The following is a 24,223-nucleotide window of genomic DNA, read 5'->3' as shown; positions in this document are numbered from 1 at the left end:
TTTTTTTTTTTTTTTTTTTTTTTTTTTTTCCTGAGACTGACATTCCACCAAGGACCATGTATGGATATAACCTAGAGCCTCTGCTTGGATGTAGCCTGTGGTAGCTCAGTAACCAATTGGTTTCCCATAGTAAGGGGAACAGAGACTATTTCTGACAGGAACTCAATGGCAGGCTCTTTGACCTCCCAACCCCCCAAGGGAGGAGCAGTCTTGCTAGGCCACGGAGGAGGACTTTGCAGCCAGTCCTGAAGATACCTGATAAAACAGGGTCAGGTGAAAGGGGAGGAGGTCCTTCCCAATCAGTGGACTTGGAAAAGGGCAGGGAGCAGATGAGGGAGGGAGGGTGGGATTGGGAGGGAATGAGGGAGCGGGGGTACAGCTGGGATACAGAGTTAATAAAATGTAACTAATAATAAAAAAGAAAGAAAAAGAAAGAAAGAAAGAGAGAGAGAGAAAAAGAAAGAAAGAAAGAAAGAAAGAAAGAAAGAAAGAAAGAAAGAAAGAAAGAAAGAAAGAAAGAAAGAAAGAAAGAAGTGAAAAGTAAGCCATTGGGAACTTCGGAACTGTGGGAACTTCTGTTGCCACAAAGTGGTAGTGCTCTTGTGTTTCCATGCTAAAAGGAGGGTGCTCTTTTGGTTTTGGTCCAATCTAAAGTATCCTTCTTATGCTAATTCTGCAAGCTTGAGGTTTTTCTTTTTATTTCCCCCCTCCCACTGAGTCAGAGTTTTATGCCACATACAGTTCATATTCAAATTTCCTTCTTTCACAGCACATTATCACAATTGTTAGGAAAATGGACTTTCATGACCAGGGATGTTACAGTTCTCACAAGGCAAGTGCCAGGGAGTGGTTTTCTTGGGAAATGGTTCTACTAGGAACAGGAGACCAGATATAAATGAAAATATTCCAGACACAAATGCATGATGAAGGCTCAAAATTGACATTTAGCATGCTTTGTAATATAGAAAGTAAAACTACACTTCTATACAGAATGTTATGATGAGCCCTGAAATAGTCAACCTCTCCCAATTCAATATCTTACTATTTTCTGGTTGTGCCAAAAATTAACCAGCAAGTGATATAATCTCTTACAAAATCATTTACACTTACAAATGAGATTGAAATATTAGTGAATAAGTTTAAAGAGAGATAACACATGAGTCTTTATTTGGGTATGTGACCACAATGTGTGATTTCAGAGTTTGGGTACTTATGTTGAGAGTTGAAATGACCCCTGGCTCAGATGGAGACTGAGGTTTTTATTTCATTCCCACCAACTGAGAGCTGTTTTGAGAAGTAAAGAGATAAGCTTTGCTGGCAGAATTCCAAGTTCAAGACTTAGTCAAGTGCTTCCTTTGTATTTTAGGTAGTCTGAATATGAATGACAGCTATTCTAATCTGGGAAATCTAGGAAAAGTCTGGGAAACCAAGTGAGGAAACAATGAAGTGATTTCTTAATATGAAAAATATTGAAAGCTAGAAATTGTTTGTCTAATATTGGAGGTTGATAAAATTAATATTTTTAAAGTTTATTTTAATGACTTCATATTTCTTATCTTGATAACTATTCTATTATTCCAAATTTTGTTTTCAGATTTAGAGTCCACAGTCCATAGATACTGTTGTTCTAAGCCTCAAGAGAAGAAAACATCTAATTTTTAAAAGACCCTCCTTTTACTCAAGAAATCATCCCAATAAAATGGAAAATGCACATTCTATATAGCTTTGATGATAAAATTTGTGCTGAGAAAATTCTCCCTTGAAGTACTAAATAAGTGTAGGAATTGTAGGCATTACTCAGAGATTAGAACACAGTGGGAATGGTTTCATTCAACTCTCCATCTTTAAAAACTTGAAGATATTTAAAAGCTTTTAATAGTTGTAAAAATACAATTAAAAAGATCATATCAGGGAGGAAAAAATGAGTTGAAAGAACAAGGCTCCCTGGACGTCATGAAATATGATTCCAGTCATGTTCAAGTAGATACAGGTACTGATATTACATAGCCTTTAATTAAAGTTGCATTTTAATGCTTTTTACCAGCATGTTGTTCCTGAGGAAATAATTTATGTGAGAAGATTATGACTTAGTAAATTGGATATACATTGAAATTAAGGTTGGATAAATGTAAAAGATCAACAATAATACTAGGGTTGGAGGATATTCAATAAAATTGGTTGTGAAATGAGGAGTCCAAATATGGGCAGTCCCTAAAGAAAGAAATGGTTGGATGTCCCTTCTTAGCAAAAGGCTCCAAGTGTCAATGTATAGACACAGACATTTTTAAGTCAGCACAACAGCTTGTAGGTGTGAAAAGGAGTTGCTTGACTCTATTTTGATTCTCTAGTCATAGTCTTTTAGTCCTACATTCCAAATAAACATTGGTTTCTATAAGAAATACAAATGCTTTCTACTACTTCTGATGTCCATCCTGTTTGCCCTCCTGAGTGTGACAGGAGCCATCCACAGGAGATATCTGAAAGACTCTACCCACCAAGTGTGACAGGAGATACTGGACAGAGTGCAGAAAACCTTATGGAAGAAGAGGGAGAAAGAAAGACCTGGAGGTGACAGGAAATTCCACAAGGAGAACAGAGGCAAAAAGCCTGGACCAGGGGGACCTGCAGGGACCAACAGATTCTCCAACCAAAGACCATACATGGAGTGGACCTAGACCCTCTGCACAGATGAAGCACATAGGAAGTTCAGATTCCAAGTGGGTTCCCTAGTTAGGGGGGCACAGGCTGTCCCTGACATGAACTCAGTGGTTGGCTCTTTTATCACCTTCCCCTGGGGGGGGGGGGCACAGCCTTGCCAGGCCACAGAAGAAAACGGTGCAGCCAGCCTTGATGAAACTTGATAAACTAGGGTCAGATAGAAGGATTGGAGGACCTGCCCTTTCAGTGGACTAGGGAAATGGCATAGGGGTAAAAGAGGGAGGGTGGGTGGAGCTAGGAGGAGATGGGGGGCTACAGCAATTATGCAAAGTGAATAAATTGAAAGAAAGAAAGAGAAAATACAAAAGTTATAATAGAGTATGTCATTTCTACTAATTTGAGATTTAAACAAGATCAAAATATTATACAAATTTATAGAGAGGAGTAGATGAAATATTGTGAGATTAAAATATATTAATTTAAGAACCATTTTAAAATATTAATTAATTAATTAACTTATATACTAGAATATCATTCTTGTCCTGGTTAATCTGCTCCTAAAGACGGCCAATGGAAAAAATTCTTCCAGGAAAAAACAGACAAGACTGTGACAGTGACAGAAAATTACTTGAATTTGTGTGTACTCCACTTTTATTGACTTTTCTAATACTTGTTTGGAGAAAAACTATGTGTGTCTGGTTCAGGTTCAGAGAGTGAATATTTTGAGCCCGCTAATTTTCTTCAGCAATTCCTCTTGTACTTATTTCAAAACAGTTATAATTTATACAATTTTTAAATATTTTACATATGATATAATATAATATATATATAATATATTTTAATCATATTTTTACCTCCCCCAACTCCTTTGAGATCATTCCCACTTCCTGAGACACACAATTTCAATTTCCATTTCTGTCTCTCAAAAAAAAAATTTAAAGTGTCAAAATAAATAAACAAAATACAGTAAGACAAAAACCAAACCAAAACAAAGATTGTCATTAAGATTTCTATAAGTCATTGATATAATTTCCTCTGTTGCCAAGATTGTTTGGGGAAAAAAAAATAAGCTGCTTTAGTCAAAGTGGGTTTCAAAGAATTTCTGTTGTCCAGTTGAAAGCAAAGAATAACAAGTCAGATGCAACCAAGGACCATGTATGAATGTAACCTAGAACCTCTGCTCAGATGTAGCCTTTGGTAGCTCACTAACCAATTGGTTTCCCATAGTGAGGGGAACAAGGACTATTTCTAACAGGAATTCAGTGACTGGCTCTTTGGCCTCCCCACCCCCCAAGGGAGGAGCAGTCCTGTTAGGCCACAGAGGAGAGCTTTGCAGCCAGTCCTGAAGATACCTGATAAAACAGGATCAGATGAATGGGGAGGAGGTCCCCCGTATTAGTGGACTTGGAAAGGGGCACGATGGAGATGAGGGAGGGAGGGAGGGAGGGACTGGGAGGGAATGAGGGATCGGGACATGGCTGGGATACAGAGTTAATAAAATGTAACTGATAAGAAAAAACAAAATTCAAAAAAAAAAAAAAAGAATAACAAGTCAATGATACGTTTATTCTCAAAAATAGATTATTAAGGTTTGTTTTTAACTGGAGATGTTAAAAAGCTTTTTGAGTCAATATTGGCATTTAAGAATAAAATACACTAAAGATTAGCACATTTTTATTTATTAAATGAAGTCTTAGCTCTTCTAGGAAAGCACTATCTTAAACAGCAGAATTTATTTGACCATTTTATGTACTTTCTCACACAAATCAAATGAGAATTATCCCTCAAGGGGCCTATATTATGATGAATAGTATAAAAATTTATCAGTAAAATTGTACATAAAATTGAACCTTATTTATATATATAAATATTAGAAAAATGTAATGACATTGCTAATTATGTAAACTGGGTACTTACTATATGTCAGATACTGTTTGATGAACTTTATATATATGACTTCATACCAGTTTCATAAAATACATAAAGTATAGATATGGTTTCTTTTTATTCATAATGTTGTAATCCAAAAGCAATTGAGAATTAAGTTCATGGTCAGCAGTAATCAGAACCATGATTTAAATCCACACAGCTAAACTTCAAAGCTCATGGTATTAAATACTGTTGTCTCTAGCTTTTCTAAAAGAAGGTAAAAAACAACAAGCAAACAAGCAAAACCTCTAAAAGAAAGAAAAAAAAAAACAAACCAGTGAAACCCCTTTATTTACAATGCAAGGAAATACTATAGGAATTAAGGGGACAGATGACTTTCAGCTGAGGGAACAAATATTGAGGTCAATATGACTTTTTCTTTACAAGTATGTAGCATTTGGGTAAGCTTAGATGCAGAAAGGGAATCTTAGAAGAATTAACCTATTGTAATCAAGAATCCCAAGCAGCTGCATTAGATCTGCTTAAGACTGGCACAGGCAATAGTTAATCATGGGTGGAGGTGGAGCACATGAATCCTCACACTTCCTTGCTAAACTATTGGCAACTGAAAAATACCTGGGAGTCATTGTTTTCAATTGCCTACCTGCTGGTGAGCACATCAAGCTCTAATTGTTCCTTTCAAGCCCATGGTCACACAGGTAGGTCTGGTTATTTAAGCTCAGTGTGTCAAAACAAATGAAGAAAACAATTCTTTTCAGTTTCTCACATGAAAGTGGGAGAGGAATTTGTAGAAAAATGTTTGAGGTTGGGCACGGAGATGGAGATAAGAGAGGGTCAGTGCTGGGTAAAATCAGAATATATTACACACAAGTATAAAAATGTTAAAGCATGAATTTAATTATTAAAAAGTACAACTGTAGTTTTGCTTGATGTTCATTTTATAGGAATTGAGTGGACTAGGGGAGGGGCATAGGAGAAGAGGGATAGAGGATGGAACTGGGAGGAGAAGAGGGAGGGGGCAACAGCTGAGATACAAAGTAAATAAATTGTAATAAAAATAAAAATGAATAAATAAATAAGAAAAATTTTGAATAAGTTTCGAAATTCAGCTTTGAGTCCAATCCTTGGCAGTAAGGTAAAGAAATGTACAAGCCTTTTTTTGTTTGTTTGTTCATTTGTTTAATGCTTTGAGAAGTAATAAATATGTTTGTCATGGAGAAGCATATATTTCTTTAATTCACTGATAGATATTTATTAAGACACCCACCACACACATTGCAGTGTCTTGACAATAGGAATATATAAGTAAATTAATCCCATTTTAATCTCTTCTTGCGTAAAATCTACATTCTAGTTACCATTTGCGTTTTTGGTGTTATTGTTGTTGTTGTTTTTGAGACAGGATCTCTCTGTTGTAGCCTTGGCTGTCATGAGCTTGCATTGTAGTTCAGGCTGGCCCCAAATTCAGAGATCTACCTGCCTCTGCCTCCCTTAGTGCTCAGATTACAGGTGTGTGACACTGCACCTGGCATCATTTATATTTATAACTTCAGGTTGAATTGGAACAATTGCTTGACTACTTACCATCTAAATTATGCTTTAGAAAGTTTAAATAGGTAGGTTGCATTGGAACAAAGCATTTACAGAAATGGAAGGAAGAAGATACAAGGAATTAGCAACACAAATTACAGTAGTGTTAAGTAAAGGGTTTTTCATAAGCAATCATAAAAAATCTAGAGTTCATAAAAGTAAACCTAAAATTGACATCCGAAAGATACATACATGATCTGAAATCTCCCTGAATAGAGGGTATAGTGTTGAATAGCAAAATAGGAGATAAAAGATATGGTCTAGCTGCATCATAATGAGTTTGTACTTCGTGTGATATATGAGAGTTAGGAAAGTCCCACATTCAATAAGATATATAAAATGAATCTTGAAAACAGAAAAAAAAATACTTGAATCATTGGTTTAATGAAGATGAGCAGATTGTTTAGAAAAAAACATTACAGATAACTAATAATTAGAAAGTATTGATTGACAATTGAGAGGAGATATAAATATAAAAATAAAGGGAATATCTGGAATAGATCCTCAGGAAAACAACAAAAAATGAATATGTAACTGCCATTCTGTCAGCCCAGTAAGTCAAAAGGAGGGATAAATTTCAGTGGTCAACTATTACAAAATAGGCACACACCATTCTGGCCAAAGGAGACCTTACAAAAACACTGGCAAACAAGCACTACCTGATTTCATAAGGTAGCATTTCAGCCGAGAAACAGATGCAGAGACAAGTAAGAAAAAAAAAATTAAAAAGTATTTCTAGGGAGCCAAATATTTTCATGAACTGACACATTCCAATGAAGTGAGTGATTTAAAATTTTCTTCTTCATATTTAGGGCTTTGGCTTGAATTGCTAAGCCATCACAGAGTAATATGCAGAATAGCAGGATTATCAGAACATCACAAAGTCAAACAGAATTTCAAATACTCATTCCTCATGTATAGTTTCCAGTTGCTCAACCCTCCAAATAGTTAGCTTTTCATGGAAATAAGATTATAATAATATTCATAGAAACGTCAAATAAAACACATTGTCTGATGATAGTAAGTATTTAAAGAACATTTATTTTCATTTTCTACTCTAATGGCTGGATAAAATATACTATTTTAAATCTTAGAAACACATTTATCTTAACTAGCCTTTGATTTTATGTAAGTTTCTTTCTAATCTGGAATACTGAAACAAAAATTAGTAAATTTCTAAGAATGCAACCACAAAGTACATCTCCAATGTTACTCTCTAATTAAAAATATAAATAGGACTATCCATGGAGATAATCTAGAACCCTGACAATGCAGCCACTTTTGATGAGAACTGATAGACTAAGATCAGAAAGAAGGAGAAGAGGACCTCTCCTATCAGTGGACTTGGGGAGGGGCATACATGCAGAAAGGGGAAGGAGGGTGGGACCGGGAGGGGAGGAAGGAGTGGCTTATGGGGAGATACAAAATGAATAAAGTGTAATTAATAAAAGTTAAATAAAAAATTAAATATATAAATATATTATTTATATATAAATATATATAAATATATAATAAATATATATAAAATATATATATATAAATATATATAAAAATAGTCTTCCTCTGTGGCCTAGCAGGACTGCTCTTCCCTTGGGAGGTGGGGAGGTCAAAGAGTCTGTCATTGAGTTCCTGTCAGAAATAGTGGACTTTGTAGCCAGTCTTGAAGATACCTGATAAAACAGGGTCAGATGAAAGGGGAGGAGGTCCTTCCTAATCAGTGGACTTAGAAAGGAGCAGGGAGGAGATGAGGGAGAGAGGGTGGGATTGGGAGGGAATGAGGGAGCAGGATATAGCTGGAATACAGAGTTAATAAAATGTAATGATAAAAATTTAAAAAATAAAATAAATAAAATAAAAAGTTAAATGGAAAAAATATAGTCATGGTACAACTTAACATTTATAGAGAATCAAATTAGAAAATGAAAGTAAAATTACTTGGATGATTATAAAATCTGAAAATTGTAGTTATTGTTAATTAACATAACTTTGATTCACTGTTTGTAAAGAGTGCAATTTTAGATTTATAGCTTCAGCTTGACTTTTGCCTAATGGTAATTAATAATATTAACAAGGACTTTTCACTTGCAGAAAGATTTTTCAAAGTACTTTTATATTTATTGCCTTCTAAATTTATCACAAAATCTCTGTTAAGATTAAAAGACAATGGCTATTAGAAGCTATCAAAATTGACTTTCCAGTGCTTACAGCGTCTGTCTACTGTTAGACTTTTATTTTTTGTTTGTAGTTATAAAATCGTAGAATCTAATATATAAAAGTGAAAATTGTTCAATATAGTTCTTTCTGTGTATCATTTCGTGATGTTTCCTAGTGATGTAGCAATATTCAGACAAGTTGATTCTGAAGATTTCAATACTTTCAACTAACATGCTTCCATATGAGCAATAGTAGTTCAACTTTTAAACCCAATAGTTTACAAATAATATAAAAGTAAACAATACATAACAGAACAAATAACAACAATAGTGGTAAAGCCCAAACCCAAAACAATGGAAAGACAATAAAGTGTGAAAAATCTTGTTTGGAAGAATCAAGGATTGGGCCAGATTGGGAGAAGGATGAGAAAGGGCAATGGGTTGTTAAAATGGCATAAGCCAAATGAGCCAAATCAACTATAGCACTACAATCACTGTTTAGTCATTCATGTAAGACTCAGCCAAAATAAATTCTTGACTTGCATTGATATTATATTCTGTCACAAATGGTGGGAGATCTCTGGAGAGATAAAGTCAGAAGCTACAGGACCAAACAAAACTAGCATCATTGTTGATTAAAAAAAAAAAAAGTGTGGCCGGAAAGGAAGAGAAAAAAAGAATGGTAGACATTGTTATTACCTACTGTTTGTACTAGAACAACAGACTAACCAACTGTCCAACAAAACAAGACATAGGTGAAGGAGATCGATATGAAGAGAATTTCCATAGTCCAAAATATTCTTCAAATTATCATGTCAAACTTTATGCTAGATAATACCAATGTTCATTTGATATACGGTAATGTTGCATAATAGTTAAGGAAAATTCAGTCAGTTATTAAGAATAAATCTTTGAAACCTACTTCAAGTTCATAATATGATTCTTGCCGGAATTCCATTTAAAGAATATTACTCTAGGCTTCTGTTTTTGTTGTTCATGCACACAGACTTAATAATTTTTGTTTCCAGGGCAAACAACGGTACAACTGATAACTATAACAAATTCAGCAATCTTATTCTTATTCTTCACAGATCATGTTAGGAAGAAAACTACAAAATGTCAGATTAACATTTCAGGATGTATTTGAAAGTAACGAAGGGAAACTGATTTAGTTAGCAACGCTAAATAAAACAGACAATTCCCACAGATGCTTTCGCTGAAAGACTTTAAATAAACAGTGAAAAATAGCAACCATTTTAATTTCATAAACCAACCGTGAACTTCTTGTTCTGTCTGAGTAAAGTTTCTGCTTGACAAAACCTCTGGTAAAAATATATGTACTTTTTAGAAGCTCAGGGTATTTAATGGAATCACAAATGAGTCTTTTTACTGCCTCTGTTTCTTTCCTTCTTGCTCAACTGCTGAACAATATCAGGCTGAATAATACAACTTAATTTTTGTTCCCAGTTTGTCAGTTTCAAGTACAAATGCTTAGAATGCTTTCGTTGGATTCACAACAGGGCTAAGGCAGAAACACTCAACTTACTTGCCATTGTTTCATCAGTTCTCTGACTCCCTTGGAGTCTTCTAGGAGCTTCTCCTTACGGGAAGCATCCTGTAGGACATTGGCAGTTGTTTCAGCTTCTGTAATCCAGGAAAGAAACTTCTCTAGGTCCAGAGGGAACTGTTGCATTAATCTATGAGTTTCTTCACAATCAGCCTCTCGCTCACTCACTCTGCAAAGAAACAAACAGGTAGATGGAATTCACAAATATGAGGATGGTATATGCAATGAACTCAGTAAGATGTGAAAAGGTGGTGTATTACTGAATCTCTCCATTTAACCAACAATCAGAATCCCAGGCTCTTTAATATTGATTTCTAGTTAATCTAAATGATTCTTCTTGAAAGAAGCCTCACAAGTAGAATTGTTCAAAATAAAGAACAATGGTTCTGGGGATGCGACTTTATAGTAGAGTGTTTGCCTACTAAATTTGAAGCCCTAGGTTCAATCCCTGGACAATCACTTAGAAAATGAATAATAAAAGATCTATAGAAACTGGTACACACCTACACAAGAGAGAGATGGGGAAGGAGGAAAGGCAGTTGGAGGGGGAAGAAGAGAGAGGGAGAGAGTTAGAGTTCTGGCCTAACAATTTTGTTCATAAACATTCCAAAATATCTTTCTTTCAACTCTGAGTTAGTATTGAAGTTAATCTTCATAGGCAAAACCTTAAATAATCTTGCCATGCCTATCTTTGATATAACCCTGAGGCAAGAAACAAAGATTATATAGGTAAAGTAACAAGACAGAAAAATACAAATGGAGAGTTGGGATATCAATATTGGAAGGGAAAGTGGAAGTATGGGTCAGAAAGTGAGATGAAGAGACAAAAAGACTAAAAAGAAGAAAGACTATTTTACAGAAACAATTGTGCAAACTACTATCTTGCCAAACAACAGCATATTAAAAGTACTCTGTTAGGTCTGTAATGTATTACTTGGTGTCCTCCAGCTGAAGACATTATCCAAAAGAATGTAGAAACTTACAAATCACACAGACAGTAGTTGAATTCCCTATATCTTTTACCAGTTGTGTGACATGGCTTATTATTAACTTCTCTAATTTCTCCTTTCTTCTTCTTCTTTAGTAGCTATGGCTATGAAGAACACCAACTTTACATATTATGACTACTTATTATTCTTTAAAAAAGTTAGTTCCTTCTGCCTACACCATAGTATTTTAATTTATAGTTTTTTTTCAATGGAAGATACAAAAGTCCCTTATGAGAATTTTAAATCATACTTTCCAATTATATGTATGTATGTATGTATGAGTGGCTGTGTGTATGTATGATGTATGTATATACATACATACATATAGCATATAATATACACAGAAATGCCCTGAGCAAAGATCTGCATAATAATAGCTCAGAAGGGAAAATTGCCTTAAGCAATAACAGTTCCATCTAAAAAGATTCAGGTAAATTCTGTCTGAAATGAGGAAATTAGTACTCTATTTAAATGCCTTATTTGCCTTCTATGACTACACAAACACTTTCTGGGATTAAACATAAGCTAAAAATGGATTTTAAAAAATTGAACACTCGAATATGATACATGCTGCTGGTTAAGATGTGATTGTCAATAATTATGCAAAACTGCAATTTATTTTAGCAGCAACTTTATCATGGGATGTGCAAAGCAGGCAATATACAAATCCTGCGGAGCTGGCAGCAGCAAAGCCCCCAGAAGAGCTGTTTATTCATCAAGTTTTTGCTGAGCACAGTCTTTCACAGTGTAGTCTCAGCTCTCATACTGGATAAAAATCTTCTGTCTGCATTAACTGGTTAGAGAAGAGAGTAGGTTTATGAGGATACACTAGTGGAAAAACATGACCATTGCACGAAGCTATTTATCAACTCCTAAATAAATGTAATACTGTATAGGTAAAAAGGTACCATGAGGTTCTTGTTAGGCAAATCTGGAACAGCTGCAGGGAAAATCTGGAGGGATGATTTCCCTAGTTTGTAGGTAAAAACGTTAATCCAAACAGAAATACTTAAGTTGAGGCAGTTTGTTAGAATTTCAAATTTCAGTGCTGTGGTTATGGCTTGGAGAATCTGAAGGTGAAAATTGGGCATGTAACATACAGGGAAGCTCTTGAGTAAGTGATAGAATTCAGTGGCACTGACTTACAAAAGAGGCCGTTTCATGCAGTTTTTTATTCTACTTTGAGCCTAAAACTCATAATAGAAATGTTGTCCTATTCTAGAAGATAAATGCTGGGTTAGACACTGACTTATTTTTGAATATAGTCCAATTTCAGACACAATAAAAAGACATTATGAAAGTCTCCCATGGCGGAACGTAGCATAGGAGATCAGACAGTGTGCATTTTATTCTCAGTATCATTTTCATGCTGAGGGGCACTCCATGTTAGCTCCTCTGCCCTTAATCTAGAAACACCACTCACGTTTGGCTTCCACAGAAAGCAACAAGTAAATAACTTTCAAAGCTGTATGCAGTAACTCTGATGAAAGAACTCTATACAAACAATGTGATTTTCAGCCAAATCCTACCAGCAGATTCCTGCTTTATAAATGGGGCCATGAGGGAATCAGAAAAACTTCTTCAAGACAGTAAGGCACCATTTTTGTCAAAGATACCCTTGTGGTCTGAAATATTGACAACATCAGGCCTAATATTTTCTTTTTCAGGAAATACTTTAAAAGGAATTCAATGGAAGCAAGAGCAGAAAAAATCTCTCCAAGTAAGCTATTTTCCAAACCTCTTGGATCACAGATTCAACTGTTGTTTCCTTTTTATGTGGGGGTATTAATGACTATATAGTCAACCCTGGGTTCAAAATGTTAAATTTAATTTTAAAAATGTTACAGTTATTACTTTGGCAATCACTGGCTCCCCAAAATAATTTTCTAGATTTGAACTCTTCCATTTCCCTACTGCAGAAACAGAAAACATGGTCAGGTGATATGAAAAAGTATATATCCTTATCCACAACTTTTGAAACAATAGAGATTTGGATTGTTAGATATGAGTTCATAATAACTAGAACATAGCAAAGCACAGAGATTCAGTTTTCAAAGATGAAAAGACAAACAACATAATAGGATAAATTAGTCACTAAAATTATCATCATCCAAAAGAATGCATATCAGAGTACTATCAGTAAGCTATAAAAAATAGCAATAAATTCATGGGGTCTTATAGAGGCTAAAGTTACACTTTATAAATACATGACTTCAATTACCGAGATACTAAGCACTATTGCATTTCACAGTGCAGTTACGAAAGAGTCTTTTATATTTATATTCAACATTTTGGGGTATAATACTATTGCACTAAAGTAGTAGTTTTAGATCTTAGGCTTGTTCATAGATACAAGTAAATATTTATTTAAGACAATATTTTATGTGAGAAAAAACTAACATAAAAATCAATCACTTCTTACATTTTACTACTATAAATTTTAAATTAAATTGAAAAGATTTTAAGATGGCCAATAGAGAAATGAATTAATCTCACAAAATTAGTAAGTCTTGGTAGATTTTAAAAATATGGATCTAATAATTTCAAACCTATTATGGTGGCTCAAATCTGATCTATATAAAAATATGTAAGATTACAGGTAGAGTGAGCTTATTAAAACTTGCCAAAATAAAGATTAAAATGTTTTTTAAATTATTTTTTTTTATTTTTAATTCCTGGGGAGAAAACAGCACCTAAAAAGATCAAGATACTCAAAAATTCATTGACAGCTTTCAAAATATTAATCAAGACTGGTAATATATGTTATAAATTGAGGAAATTTTGAAATTAAAATTGCAAGAACAGAGGAAGTACAATGCTTGGTTTCAAGGATTCCTGATACACTCATTGATTCCTATCGATTTTAACATTTTCCACCATTAACTTATTGCAAATTCCATAAGGGCAAGGCTTCATACCATTCCTGGCATTTAGTAAATGTACAATAAATTCAATTAAGATCAATAAACCTACTACAAACTAGACATACTTTCTAAGAATGAAGACCTTGGCTCTAATTTTTAAAAATCTTAAAATCATTTATTGATGTGGATGCATTGACTAATATGTAATTTTTTTCAGATTTTTTTTAAGGAAAGAAAGGTTATAAATTTCTTTCGCAAAAGTTACAAAAGTAATAATTTGCAGCTACTCTTTTCTTTAGACAAAGCTAAATCTAAAAGAGAGTTCATAGTTTTACACATGAAAAGAGTCTTTCCTTTGTCTAAGTGATTGTTCTTTTCCCCCTAGCAATAAAAGTGATATCGTAGACAGATTTACTGGCAGCACATTGCATTTAGTTGTCAACAGCTGAATTTCTGTTATTCTTACCTGAATGTTAAAAAAAAAAAAAAAGCACACACAGAAAAGCACAACCTTTGTCAAAATTAGCTTCTAATTTTGGTAATTTTTCAGAATTCTTTCAAGTAGAATCATGGTTCAGAGATATCAACTTATAAACCACACTACCCAGAAACTTATTTGCTTTCTCTTACCCAACATATCTCTGCCTGCTCTGTCTTTTACTATCCATAAATTGGAAGAGCATCTGCTCTGTGACTCTGCTCATGTACTATCAAAATCATCCAGCATGTCATGGATGTGATGTGTACAGCACCAGAGATACAACTTTCACCACTCGAATCGGGTCTATTCATTGAGATCCTTTGTCTCTCTGTATGAAATAGTTTCTAACCAATCTGATTTGTCATGCATCCAGCTAGTACTTCTCTACTGTATCCCCAGGAATGGACTGGAACCTTGTAAAGGCTGCATTTTGCTGATCTACAGGTCTAAATTTTTTTCAAAATAAACTAGTTTTTATCTCAAAGATATAAATGATAAGTTGCCACTTATCTCTGTAAGAAGTGCATCTGTTTTTTTTCCTCTTTTTACTAAATTACCTGCCAAATGTTTATAAGAAATTAGTTTATATTTTTCTTATAGGTTCCACCTAAGTACCATTACATGGGATAAATTTAGACCAAATAATATTTTCTATGTTTTATATATGCAACTTCATGGCATTTGCCAAGATGATATTAAAAGGAAACTTATATAGCAATGGGAGAATATTAAATTGGAATTTTCTATAGACCATATGGTTCAATAAAGGTTGTGGCAATAGACAGAAGGGCATAAATGACAGAATTTTAACAGATTTGCTACACACCAACAGTTCTTAAAGGTTTGTTAATTTCATCCGGTTTTGTAAAAGTAGCAACCATATCAATAAGAAAAAAATTATCTTTTAAGAGAATATTTTTGCTTCATTAATCACCAGATCATTTTCTACTTATAAAATTAAACAAATGTCACTGATCACAAAGTGAGAAAAATTCTGGAAATTAAGGCAAGAACTTTGACTATATCAGTAACTGAATAAAGTTCCTGGAAATTCAGTGGAGACAGCCTTATCATGGGGAATTTCCATGACAAGAATAACAGAAAAGAATGAGTTTACATCCCAGAGCCCATTGAAATGCCTCACTAGAATTTCATATATGTAGTAATCATCTTAATACCTGAATATGAGATATAATTCAATTTTGCATACAAATATAATTAGCTGTTCATTGTGCTAACACATAATGCATTTCTCAAGAATGCGACCAACCGCTATAAAATATTTTAGATAGTAGTGTTGAAATTATTAAATTTCAAAATGAAATTTGTGTGAATAGCTGTTTCAGTGGTTAAGAGCACATACTGCTCTTGTAGTTTTCACAATTCATATCAGACAGATCACAGATTAATTCCTCTAATATTTATGGGTACCTGCACTCACTTGCTCATACCTACACACAGACACACAGACAAGCACAGAGTTAAAAATAAAATAAGTTTTGAAAAAGAAAACTGTCACGAGTTGACCACCATTTTCAAAAGTTACACTATTGAGAAGCAATGTCACTCAATGATATTTGAGATGGGGCAATGTACCACTGTCACTTTCTATTTGTTAGTATTGTATTTGGTAGTATCATCTATAAAGTTATCTTCTGCTTCAATGTAATTTTGTCTTCACTGCATACTAAAATTATATTATTTTATTACAAATGTCATGTTTTCTCTTTAAGATTTTCTTTTCACATGTTCTGAAATTGAGATTCACCACAGCAAACTAAGTGCTCCAAAGTATTTTTTATTTGAAAGGAGAGATAGGGATGGCTTTAGGTTTAAGAAGTTTGTAGTCCACTGACAGACAACCACTAGAAAACTTTAAGATGAAGGCTATCAAGCAGAAAATAAATAGAATTTAAAAAGAGGGAATGAGGACATTTGCCTTCTGTGAACCCAATCTCGATCTTCACAGCTTCATAGAGAAAGAAATAGCATTTTAAAAATTGCTCCCTTTTACAGCCAGCTGTGACTGTCGGTGAATGAGAGGTCTACTTCATATACGAACCTGAATTAAAAACAGCCAGCCTTTTAGTCAGTTCAGACCCCACAGTCTTGATTACACTTGACATAATAATCATCATCACATCTTAAGACTCAAATCATCCTGACAGTGCTGCTCAGGGCTGCTTCTCCCAATTAGCTGAAAATTGCAGCCCAGCTCATCTCCTAGAGAAGTTTAGATTTATAATTTTGCTGTGGTGAAAAAGGAATGAGCATGATGGAGGGCACAAGTCAACTTTCTTGCTTTTAAAATAAGTATTTTAAGCTCACCAAAATTAGTTAAACCTGTTTGGACTGGACTGAAATAAAAGTGCATTTTTCTTTTTCACTTTCAATTATTAATTGGAAAAAGTATATAATGTTTAATATAAGCAGAACTTGGACTACAAGGGAGAGATAAATGAAAAATGTGAATATTCTACAAATGAACATTTTCTAAATGAGTATCTATTTTTGGCAAAAGTTATATTAAAATAATTTATAGTTCATATGTAGGCATACATAATTTGAAAATATAACCCTAACAGTATCAAGGTCCTAGCAATGAATTTCTAGTATACTTTGATAAGTACCCATATGACACATTTCCTAAATGCTTTCCATGTTAAAAAGGGTAAATAATAAAGGATAATTTTGCACATTTTATTTCCTTGAGTGTGGCATAGGGGATTTACAGCCCCGTGTGTGGGAATGGACAAAGTTTCATTAAGTAATATTGCTCTCATGTCATTACATGCCGTCTTCTCAGTTATTAATAATGCAGATTTAGGAAACTCCAGAATTATAGGGAAAGAATGAGGACTACAGTGTTTGAAAATGCTTGACAAACCTTGGAGTAGTTGCTAACAGGACATACATTAGTCACTAAGGATTTAGAACATATATGGGCAGGAAAACGTATATAAGACTTTGACAAATCACAAAAGCTCAGAGGTCACGCTGGAGACAAGAAGCACTATGGAGTAGCTAAGCAGTACACACTACCTAACAAGAGTGAAGGTGTAGTTAGAAAAAATTGCTTCAGAGCTGCACAAAAATGTCTTGTCTTTTCATGGATATATGGACTATAAATTATTTGGATGGGCTATTTTCTCCAAGACGCTGTTTTTGTTTTTTTTTTTAATAATTTTTATTTTTTTTTATATTAATCACACCGGTTGCTCTGTATTACAGCTGTATCCTGCTCCCTCATTCCCTCCCATTCCCTCCCATTCCCTCCCTCCCTCCCTCATCTCCTCCCTGCCCTTTTCCAAGTCCACTGATGGGGGAGGTCCTCCTCCCCTTCCATCTGACCCTAGCTTATCAGGTATCTTCAGGACTGGCTGCTAGGCCACAGAGGACATTGTGTTTTTTTAATATGCTTAATTCACAAATATTCTGAGAGAAGTGAAAGAAATACTTGCTTTTCTATACTACAGTTGTATTCCTTTGTGATTTAGAATGGAGCTTTTAAAGCATTTTTTATGCAGTTGTTGTCATTTTTATAAAGTAAGAAGTCCTAACGAGACATCTAATGATCTATAATACACAATAGCCTCTGAATTCCTTCTTAATTCCTTGTGATATATTTTATTAAAAAATGTAACGATGGGACTTCTCAATAAATTAATTGATGGTTTTTAATGATTAGTCAATGATTTGAATAATATAAGTAACATTTCTTCACACATTTTTCTTTAGAAAGCAAAGTTGACATTTTTCTGCTCTCATTGCAACTAAATCTTTAAGAATTGTTCTTAGACTCCGGAAATAACAGTTTTTAAACTACTATCTAGAAAGAAGTGTTCGTATACATTTTAGTTAAGACTATATAATGTACTACTATAATTGTCATGAAAATAACACCTACTCAGGAAAGTAGGGCAAAAAATATAAATAAAATGAACTTTACAAAAAGTTGACCTTTCCTCACACTACTGTCCTGTTTTTTCTCATTTTTACATAGTTCAAAAATAAGGAAATTAAATTGGAAATCTGAATGTCTAGTATTTACCTTAAGTTACATAAATCAAGCTGTCAAACTTTTTTCTCTCTTCTTTTTTTAATAATTTTTATATTTTTATACATGAATTATAGTGTAATTACTTTGTATCCCAGCTATAGCCCTCTCCGTCACTCCCTCCCAATCTCACCCTCCCTCCCTTGTCTCTTCCCTGCCCCTCTCTGAGAGGGGAGACCCTCCTCCCCTTCCATCAGACCCTAGTTTATCAGGTCTCATCAGGACTGGCTTCCATCAGTATATTCTTTCATAGTGACAAATGTTGCTTATACATTGTCATTTAACTAAGACACTCACTAACTGATCACCCTATTTGTTTCAGTTTGCCTCATTACATATATAATGACAGTACTGATTATGACATAATACTTGTGAAAACCCATACAAACTGACTGTCAATCAATTTGGCAACATCTCTATCTGTGTTCATAAAAGCGTAGTAATGAAGAAGATTTTCTTGCCACATAAAGTAATTTTACATTTGTTTTCAATCCAGCATTCCACTTTCCCTATGTAGCTCTGTGAATTCTGTGAACACATACACAAAATAGCATTTACTATATTCGTGAAAGCAGAGCAATATAAGAGGCCAGCTGGTAGAGTAACTGTAATACATTTTACTTGGAAATATCCTTGAAGTTCACCTGAACACTTAATTGACACAGGATGAGAGAGCATATTTGAGAAAGGTGACTGCCATTCAGAATGACAGTGCTTCTAAGTTTGATCTATCTGTTCACTTCTTGTATAAATCAAATGTTAAATTTAATTTAAAAAATGTTACAGGTAATTACTTTGGCAATCACTGGCTCCCCAAAATAACTTTCTAGTTTTGAACTCCTCCACTCCCCTGTTGCAGAAACAGAAAACATGGTCAGAGTTTATTGTTCCACATCACCTGTCAGGTTTACATTCACTTTTGTTTCTGGATTAATATAGTCAGTATGAACAATGGATTTGTCGGTAATATATATTTTTCCTTTTTAGTGTTTTTATTTTTCTTTTCAACACTTATATCATGGTAAGACTAGATTCCTAAAACAACTTAAATTGCTAGTTCACCAGTAAGCAGTTTAAATATTTGGAGGGAGAATTCCTATATAAGTAGTTGCATAGTCTATATAAATACTCACTTGCATATTAATAGAAAAACAAATGTTTCTCACTAGAAAATATGAACATAATAATTTTCCCCATTTGAATATGTCATGAACATATATAAATGTTTGTCTGAAACTATTTTTCAAACAGAATTTTGTTGTTATACCTAGACTCTCCTGAAATTTACTAAGCTATCTAGCAAGGCAGTGTACATATTATCCTACTGTTTCACTCTCCCAAGTCCTAGGAAACAGGCATACACCAGAATTTTATGAAGAATAAATAAAATGCTGACCTATGAATACAGTGAGTATTATACAGACTTTTATAATTCCCTCACTAAATTGTAACCATGGTTAGACTACTTTAAATATATGTTGGAGATTAAGAAATGTTTATATGTTTGAATCATATCTATTAGTAGGAAAAGGAGATAGAAATGTGTGTGAATAAATACTGATTTAATAATAATTTGTTTTAATATCACAGTGCCTACTTCAATAACTGGCAAAAATATATGTCATTGTATTGAAATCAGTGAATTAGAAGCTAGCTGCATGTATATTACAATATTAGTCTTTTTATTTTACATAATTACACTGTGTAGTAACTTCCCTAGTTCATTCCAAATGTTCATAACATTATAAAGGCCTTTACTGAACCTACAAATAAATATGCCACAGTTTGAGTCTTATTTATACTTTAAAAGTTAGAATTATAAAGCTCATCCTGGCAACATATTAAAAAAAAAAGCAACTTTGACAAAATTTGGTATAGAGACAAGAAGGTGGAATGAAACTCGCTTTTTCAGAAATAGTGGCTGTTACTTGCTTATATATCTTTTGAATTCAGTCACGCTAATTACTGGTGAAGGTTTAAAGGGATGCATAATTATTTGAAACTGGAAAAAGTAATAAATCACCCTACTTGAAAATATTCTCACAGAATTACAAAAACCAACATCATAAAATTATATGGTTAGGTAAAGAACAAAGGGAAAAATAAGATCAATAGCAAACAAAAGAATTTCTGTGTTAAAGCATGATGACAACATTTGGAGCTTGGGAAAGACATTTTCTGCTTGGACTTCTGCACTGATTTGGATCTGAATTTATGATGAAGAGCTTATTTTGATGGCTATTAGAGGTGAGGCTATTGTGAGCTGGTCTTGAGGAATTTAATCTCATAAATCTCTATGGCATTGCTGAATTAAAACTATAATTGGCTATTGGTTTGTGGTGGCAATGTTAGGAGGTAGGTGACAGTTGGAGAAAGTTAGGGATATTTCTCTGAAATATACAATTTATGCTGTAATTCCACACATTTTGTGGATACCAGAAGGTCAACTTTGACCTATCATGTTCTGCTTAGCCATAATATTTGGTGTCCACATAGGTCCAAAAATAATGGGGTCCAGTGAGTCAAGAAAATCTTCTTCATCCTTTTAATTTTTTAAGTTATAATTTTGTTTTTTTCACAATTTATTCATTATATATCCAGTCTGAAGCTCCCTCCTTCAACTCCTTCCAGTCCCACCCTCCCTACCTCTTCCCCCACCCCTTTCTCCTAGTCCACTGAAAGGGGAAGTTCTCCACAATTGTCACTTGCCCATAGTTTGTCAAGTATCATCAGGACTTCCTGTATCCTCTTCCTCTGTAGTCTGGAAAGGTTGCACCATCAGGAGGAAGTGATCATAGAGCATTAAACTGAGTTCATTACAGAGGCAGTCCCTACTCCCCTCACTCGGAGATGTACATGGAGACTGACCTGCCAATTGTCCATATCTGAGCAAGGGGTATAGGTTCCTACATCTGAAAGAGGGCTAATATCCAGAATATATAAAGAACACAAGAAGTTAGACACCAACAAACCAAATAATCCAATTAAAAATGGGGTACAGAGCTAAGCAGAGAATTCTCAATAGAGGAACATCGAATGGCAGAGAAACACTTAAATGCTCAATGTCCTTTGTCATCGGGGAAATGAAAATCAAAACAACTGTGAGATACCAAACAGAATGGCTAAGATCAAACTCTCAAGTGATAATATATGATGGAGGGTATGTGGAGAAAGGGGAAGCCCCCTCCATTGCTGGTGGGAGTGCAAACTCATACAACCACTTTGGATATCAATCTGGCACTTTCTCAGAAAATTGGGACTAGCACTACCTTAAAATTCTGCTATACCACTCCTGGCATATACCCAAAAGATGTCCCACCATTCAATACAGACATTTTCTCAACTATGCTCATATCAGCTTCTTCATCTTTTCAAGCAGATTTTCTCAAGAAATTTGTCAGTGTATTAGGAGGAGATCCTCCCCTATCATTGGACTGGGGAAGAGGTATGGGAGGAAAGAAAAAGGAAGGGTGGGAATGGGAGGAAACAAGGGAGGGGGCTATCGCTGGAATACAAAATGAATAAATTGTAATTAATAAAATAAATTAATAAAAATTAAAATTAAAAAAAGCTTATTAACTCAAAATTCTTTCCTTATTTACAAACATTTTTTATACTAAAAGCAGTGACATAGTTTTTGTGTTAATTTAGACCTTTAAAATGTTATGTTCATTTGAAATGCTGGCTAGTAAACTGTAAAAATATTTTTTTTTACTTCCTAGGAATTGGACAGGAAGGTTTACCCCTACAGAGAAAAACCCCGATCTATCCCACTAATGAAGAAATCTCAGTGAAAAAAATGAGTACCATATCAGTGGTTTGCCAAAGAGACTGCACAATTCTGCTGGTTCTTACAGCCATTTTATTGAAGGGCCCTGGCCTCTCCTGAAACTAGACCATATCTCTCTGTCAGGAATGCATGCCAAGTGAAATTGGTTGGCCAAGATCACTCTATATGAGAATCATATTGAGGCTTAATCACACATACCAACTATTTCAGTAAGGTTTTAAAATTGCCTACCTGCCACGATAAGTTTTTATGTCACCAGGAGCAACCTAATAATTATGCTAAAAGTTATCATTAGCAGTGTGTAAATTACATGTTTTATGCAGTGAAAAAACACATAACTATGAATTAGGTTCATGCTATTAAAATGTTGATGAGAATAGAGTATCAAGTAAGGTTAATGGAGTTTGTTTCAGGGGAATAACTTATTAGCAGATTCTAAAAATTATAAAATTCTATTGTTTATTATAATTTTTTTGCAAAACTATTGTCTATTGCTATAGTTCACTGCAATATACTAAAATAAAGACTGTTGCTAAGTGTAGCATATTTTATTAAAAGTATCTCCAGTTTCTTCCATATTTTCTAAATGTTTTCTTCTCTATCCTCCTGTAGAAAGTCTTAAAAAAATAAAGATCAGCTGTTATTCAAATATATGTTGCCGAAGAGTTAGTATGTTTCTAACTCCTATGATTCTTTTCAATAAAGTTCATAAACATATAACAGACTGTAATTTGGCAACAATTGTTCCGGAGAAACAATAGAAGATATGTCTTAGTAAACCTATAAATTTGCTTGGTATAGAAAATATAAGGGGTTATGCTGAAGTGAAGAGTTGAGCTCAAAAAATTGAAGTAACATTCAGTAACATGATTCTCATATAGGATTTTGCTCTGTGCTCTGCTTCCTAGCTTACCAATGATCATCCAATAAATCCCCCATGTATAGTATTGGACTATATGCTACAGCATCGTATAACATTAACATGGCCAATTTTAGACGGCATATGCATTCTACTTTTTTTCTCTACTTATTCAGAAACATAGAGTCCATTGTCCAATTATTTCTGCCAGATATAATTTGTTGGCATTGATTTATTTTTTCCTGACATAGAACCATTGCTTTAGTTCATATTTATTAAGATTCCATGAAAATAATTGTCCCACTGAAATAAGAAAACTATTGAAAATAAAGAGTATATGAAGCATATCAGGATGATAAAGTCTGTGGCCAGCTGCTACTTGAAACAATTTTATCATATCCTATCCTATACATTATTTAATATTTCTGCAATCTTTCAAGTTGGCTTGTTTCATTTTTAGGTAGTTTTATCATAAAGTCAATTTCTTTTTTAAACTAAAATATTGTTTCATAGGTTTAGATTGTATACATAAATTTTCCATGCCTAATCATACCTTAGCTTTTCTTTCTTTATGGCTGTGTATATTAAACATGGAGACTGAGGTGCCAATTGGTCAATTCTGAGCATGGGTCTAAGTCTTCTCCATCAGTCTCTGTTTGTTCATCAGTCTCTGCAGGACCCCTTAGATTTAGATCCTTAAGCTTTTTTTGGTTTCCTGTCACTTCCATGTCCCTCTATCCCCATCCCTCTCTTCAATAAGACTCCCTGCACTCTGCCCAAAGTTTGGCTGTGAGTCTCATCATCTACTTCATCCCCTGTTGCATGGAACTCTTCATAGGACTGTTCTAGTAGGTACCCATCCTGTTTCCTCTCTTCCACCACTTCTGGTGTCTACCCTGTTTGACATTTTAAATTAGATTTAAGAATCCTCCTTAGGGTCTTCCTTGGAGTTTAAATTCTTTAGGTTTGTAGATGGCTATCCTATGTTATACATCTAATATCAATGCGGTTCGCTTATAGGGACTCTTATCTTATATGTGAGGGCTGCACCCTCATGATTTCTAACTTTCTAAAGGCCCATATAATAAGAAAATTCTCTAGGGGGCTCAGATGGAAACATATAGACTACAGATGCAAACATATTTCATATACTATGCATATAGTATCTATTCATTTTCTTGGTGTTTTCTTTCCATTGCAAAAATACCAAAGTTGGCTTTTTTATTCTGTTGATGCCAATTTTGTTTGGTTTGCTTTTTCTTTCTTTCTTTCTTTCTTTCTTTCTTTCTTTCTTTCTTTCTTTCTTTCTTTCTTTCTTTCTTTCT

At 34.1% G+C, this 24,223-nt stretch overlaps 1 protein-coding gene across 3 annotated transcripts in view; it reads right to left on the bottom strand.

Annotated features, from left to right (window-relative positions):
* Positions 1-24,223, bottom strand: part of Dmd (dystrophin) — a 1,523,318-nt gene that overhangs the window by 675,477 nt on the left and 823,618 nt on the right. For all 3 annotated transcript variants that reach the window (XM_055607916.1, XM_055607917.1, XM_055607918.1), the window contains one exon: positions 9,838-10,027. In XM_055607916.1, coding sequence (XP_055463891.1) covers positions 9,838-10,027 — 190 coding nt within the window. The remainder of the gene's footprint in view (positions 1-9,837; positions 10,028-24,223) is intronic.

The sequence above is a fragment of the Psammomys obesus genome, unplaced genomic scaffold (assembly GCF_907164565.1).
Source record: "Psammomys obesus unplaced genomic scaffold, mPsaObe1.curated_primary_1811, whole genome shotgun sequence".
NCBI classification, from domain to species: Eukaryota; Metazoa; Chordata; class Mammalia; order Rodentia; family Muridae; genus Psammomys; species Psammomys obesus.
The sequence above is the reverse complement of the archived record's forward strand: the minus strand, read 5'-3'. Positions and strand labels throughout refer to the sequence as shown.